Here is a 4,565-nt window from a genome sequence, read left to right as displayed (position 1 = left end):
ATTTGTTGATGAAGGGGACGTCCCGTACCGCCACCAGTCTCAAAAAGGACGTCGCCACCTCGAGATCCAGACTCCGTGTTGCCTACATGACCTCGGAGTCCGCCGCTTTCGATGAAGATGGGTAGCCACCCCGATTCTGGGCACTACAAGGAGCACCCACGATCACACTAGCCATTGTCGTCGACCATACTACGACAACAGCCGCCGCGTTCCCGCATCAAGCATAGTTGATGCCGGAGGAAGCTCTGCCAGCCACGTGTGTCCTGCAACTTCCCTGAAAATGGAATCCCGAGATCCGCCGCCACCAGCGCCGCCGCAAGGACCTACCACCTGGTGCGTCATCCCTAATGGAGGGAACGCCACCACCACCATGATAGGAGCCGCAACTCCCGGGATCCAACACCGTCGGTCGGCTACATCCCCTCTCAATCCGCCCCGATCCCCGCCATCCCCATCACCGGTGGCGCCACGGATCAGCCAGCGCCCGCCTTTGGGGACAACGAGGTGGAAGAGAGGGGGGGGGGGGGTGGAGGTGGACGAAGGGGTATGGGGAGCAAAACCAATTAAGCTTGTCATACGTGTTCTGCATATGCAGATCTTATCTGATTTTATTCTACATGTCTTACATTGAAAGTGGAGAATGTTTTTTCTTTTAAGCAAAGAAGGGGTGGAGGTGGACGAAGGGGTATGGGGAGCAAAACCAATTAAGCTTGTCATACGTGTTCTGCATATGCAGATCTTATCTGATTTTATTCTACATGTCTTACATTGAAAGTGGAGAATGCTTTTTCTTTTAAGCAAAGAAGGGGAATGCTTTTCTTATGCAAAACTAGAACTGGGTTAGGATCCTCTCGACCCGATAGAAGTATGTAAACAACTTCGACTGCTAAACATTTATTCCGAATTTACGCAAGATAAACAAAACATCTGGTTCTTAATTTATTACATTCCATCAAAGTCCACATCCATCCAGGATCTCTGCACCATTTTAGTAGATGGTATCTTTATTAGATTTCACCTGATTCCTTTCCTCTCGGGTTTCCCTCCTTGATTAGCCTGTGTGGCCCTGATTGATCCAAGCGACGAAGGCATCCAGGGTCCTCGAGTCAGAGCGGTAGTGCTTCTGCGTGAACTCGAGGAACTCACGCCAAGTGAAGTCTGGGTACACGCGCGGGCGTCCATCAATGGCGAGCAGCTCGGCCGGCGGCGTGACGGGGCGGTCCAGCTGCGGGTTGAGGAAGAAGGTGAGCGACCTGCGGGCCAGGCTGCCGTTGACGACGGCGCGGTGGAGGCAGCTGACGTGGCGCCCGTTGGTGAGCGCGGAGAAGGTGTCGCCGATGTTGACGACGAAGGCGTCGCTCCGGGGCCGCACGGCACGCCACGCGCCGCCGGTGAACACCTCCAGCCCGCCGACGTCGTCCTGGTGGAGCAGCGTCAGCGCCGTCGGGTCGTGGTGCGGGCCCGTGCCCAGCGTCAGGTGAGGCTTCTTGCATGGCGGGTAGTGGTTCAGCCGCATCAGGGAGTCGTCGCCGGCAAAGAAGCCGCGCAGCGCGCCGCGGTCGAGGCCCAGGCACGCCGCCAGGACCTCCGTGACGTCCAGTGCCAGGCGTGTCATCTCGTTGCAGTATTCCTGCCACACATCCCTGCATGCATATCCAAGCGTAAGAGCATCTTCAAGGAGCGCACAAAAATTCCGCATCCTAAAATAGTTTTAGCGCGTTATTCTAGCAACTTTTGTGCGTTGCATTACTTTAGCATATGCTTAAAAACGCATCCAAAACAACATGCAATGTAAATGGTGAAGCATGCGTAATCCCACGTCTAAAATATGTTGCACGTGATACTGTTTTTAAACACTTGTCCAAAAGTTTTTTTTAATGTGTGCACTGTTTTACAGCGTCTGTTGGAGCTGTTCGGCGCCCAAAAACAATTTTTTAGCACGTGAAGCAGTTTTTGAGCGCATGTTAAAGATGTTGTAAATATGCACTCGTTCGACACGCAAAAGAAAATATAACACTATGGTTTGGCTGCATGCCAAATATGCTTCGTACTGAACGTAGACCTACTAATGTTTAGAGCATCTTCAACAAATGCGTGCCGGAAGTACGCATATTTTGCGTGCGAGGCCGGTTGACGTGCTCCTGCAGACGCGAAAAAATATAGCATGTTAAAAGAAACTATACCCTCGAAAAAGCGGCAAACGCGTTGTAGTTTTGATGGGCGGCGTTCGGCGTGTTCTATAAAATTCACGTGAACGTGCGTGTTAATCGTCGTCTCCGTCGCCTTTCTCTTCGCCTCTGTCAGTGCCTCACCGTCCCACGCCCTTCTTTCTCGCCTTCATCGCCTCTCTCTTCGCCCCCGCCGCCTTCTCCCCCGTCGCCATGGCGTCGTGCCTTCGGAGCAGCTCTGGCTATCGTGGCGTCCGTTGCCGTCCCTCCGACATGTTCTACATCGAGTACCCCTCCGGCAACATGCGCCTCGGGCTCAGCATGTTCGAGACTGCCCATGAGGCCGCCCGCGCGTACGACGCGACGGCTTGGCGCTTTCAGCGTCCTCTGACGCAGATGAATTTTCAGGACGTTTTGACGTGCCAGCGCGCGCAAGAAGTCACGCCTCCCCCTGTGTGGTCACCTAGCAGGACCGCCGCGCCCAGCGCAATCGGGAGTGTCACCTCTCGCGAGGCCGTCACGGCAAAGTGACGCGCGCGCCATCCGGAGGACATTATCTTCGAGAACGAGTTCTAGGCGAGTAGGAGGGCGGAACGAGTCATGCAACGCCAAAAAAAACATAGGCGCAAGCTACTGGCGCTTTCCCAAATGAGGAACCCGGGCACGACCTAGGACTCGAACGATGAACAATGGAAGGACGCGATAGTGTCGTAGCGAGGAGTAGTAGTAGTCGTCTAAATGTAGTAGTTGAATTTAAATTTGCTTGTTAGTTTGTATCTGAATTTTAATGTTTGATGATGAAGAATTTTTATTATTTGTTTTTCATGTTTGGACGCGCATGATGTATTGATCATGAAGATATTTGGTTGTGTTGTCGCATGCGTTATAAATTTAACGTGTCTACTAGAGCTATAGCATCGCGTTGTATTTTGCAGCGTCTGTTGGAGCTATAGCGATGCGCCGTATTTTGAAGCGTCTGCTGGAGCAAGTGTCATCCCCGCGTTAAAAAAAACTATTTTGGTGTTGTATAATCTTTGAGTGTGCCGCGTCGTTTTTTTAGCAGAGTACAATCGAAGTCGCTTACATACACGAGCGTACACTCACCCATATGAACGCACACACGCACACCCTACCCCTATGAGCATTTTCGAGAGACTAAACCGGCACATCATCTTTTAATAGATAACGTATGTTGCCTTTTGGAAACGTATGTTACCTTTCGGGGTTGTCTATTTTTGTTTGTCTCCCTAAAAGTGTTTAAGGTAGAGGTTACTAGGTTCTAGCTAGGATAACTCTTAGCTTGCTCAACTTTTCTAGGGCTATCTTCTGCTAGCTCAGATGCGGCTCTACACTGCTTCCACTTCAAAAAAAATTGTCGTCGTTATGGGTACTTCACTTGTAAGATAAGTTTGGCCTTTCCTAATGAAAATCAGGAGATGTTGTCCTCTTGCTCTTGTATCACTACAAAAGCTATACTAACGTATATGCATGCATGCATTTAGAAAGCAATAACGGCTACGGCTAGCATACGCAAGGAGTTAGAAAGAGAGCGACGTGAGTGGGCACGTACCCCATGTGACGGTACTCCTCGCCGAGGACGCCGACGAAGTAGTCGACGACCTTGCGGGCGCTCTCCGGCGCGGCGGAGCAGTTGAAGGACATGGTCTCCTTCCAGGGGAGCTTGCTGCCGAACCGCCCCACGAAGCTGCCGGCGTAGCCGTGGTTCTCGCCGAGGCGCCGCTGCGCGCGCTGCTTCTCGGCGAGGGGCAGCGCGTAGAAGGCGTCGCAGCACCGGTACGCCTTGGCGAGCAGCGCCGGGTCCACGCCGTGGTTCACGACCTGGAAGAACCCGTGCCTCTCGCACGCCGCGACGAGCTCATTGAGGCCAGCGTCGTCGCCGGCCAGGAACCCGGCGAGGTCGACGACCGGGACGACGATCTCCTCCACGCCGTCCACGGACGGGGCCTCGTCGGCTGGCCAGATGAACTGCGGCGGGATGTCCTCCTTCCGGCTCAGCACCGCCGCGTCGAACACGAGGCTGGCCATTTGCGTACGCTGGATCTGGGGGGCCGGCCGACGGCGATCGTCGTGGTGGACTGGCAGTCTGGCACGGGCTCTGCACGTACGTTACGAGTTGTAATTAAGCTTGGCTTGGTTGGTGCTTTGCGCTTGCGGGTGGGTGCCTCGCGCGTGTGTATATATATACTGAGAATGCGTGACAGTATGTGCCGTGGTCACGTGTCCCAGGAGGGTTTAGCCATTTTGGGGGAAGGTTAATGAGCAATTAATATCGTCTCTATCCGTGCATGGGCAATTGGATGGATATATCTATATGCACGTGTCACAAAAAAAGATAGAGCCGATATTTTTCTTTTGACATGGAAAGATAATGCGTAC

General features: G+C 53.1%; 1 protein-coding gene across 1 annotated transcript; it reads right to left on the bottom strand.

Moving 5' to 3' along the window:
• Positions 1-870: 870 nt before the first annotated feature.
• Positions 871-4,352, bottom strand: LOC123445073 (gibberellin 20 oxidase 3-like). Its single transcript, XM_045122002.1, has 2 exons — positions 3,739-4,352; positions 871-1,643 (listed from the first exon to the last, which is right to left on the bottom strand). Exons 1-2 carry the CDS (start codon positions 4,212-4,214, stop codon positions 1,052-1,054), a joined length of 1,068 nt encoding a protein of 355 aa, XP_044977937.1. The 5' UTR covers positions 4,215-4,352; the 3' UTR covers positions 871-1,051.
• Positions 4,353-4,565: the final 213 nt, after the last annotated feature.

This window comes from Hordeum vulgare, chromosome 3H, assembly GCF_904849725.1.
Source record: "Hordeum vulgare subsp. vulgare chromosome 3H, MorexV3_pseudomolecules_assembly, whole genome shotgun sequence".
NCBI classification, from domain to species: Eukaryota; Viridiplantae; Streptophyta; class Magnoliopsida; order Poales; family Poaceae; genus Hordeum; species Hordeum vulgare.
Note: the sequence above shows the minus strand (reverse complement) of the source record. Positions and strands in the feature narration are given on the sequence as shown.

Excerpts from the sequence above, each read along its gene's own strand:
- LOC123445073 (XM_045122002.1), bottom strand. The coding sequence starts at position 4,214 with ATGGCCAGCCTCGTGTTCGACGCGGCGGTGCTGAGCCGGAAGGAGGAC. Across the intron at positions 1,644-3,738 it reads GAGGAGTACCGTCACATGGG|GGATGTGTGGCAGGAATACT; the intron begins GTACGTGCCCAC and ends ATATGCATGCAG.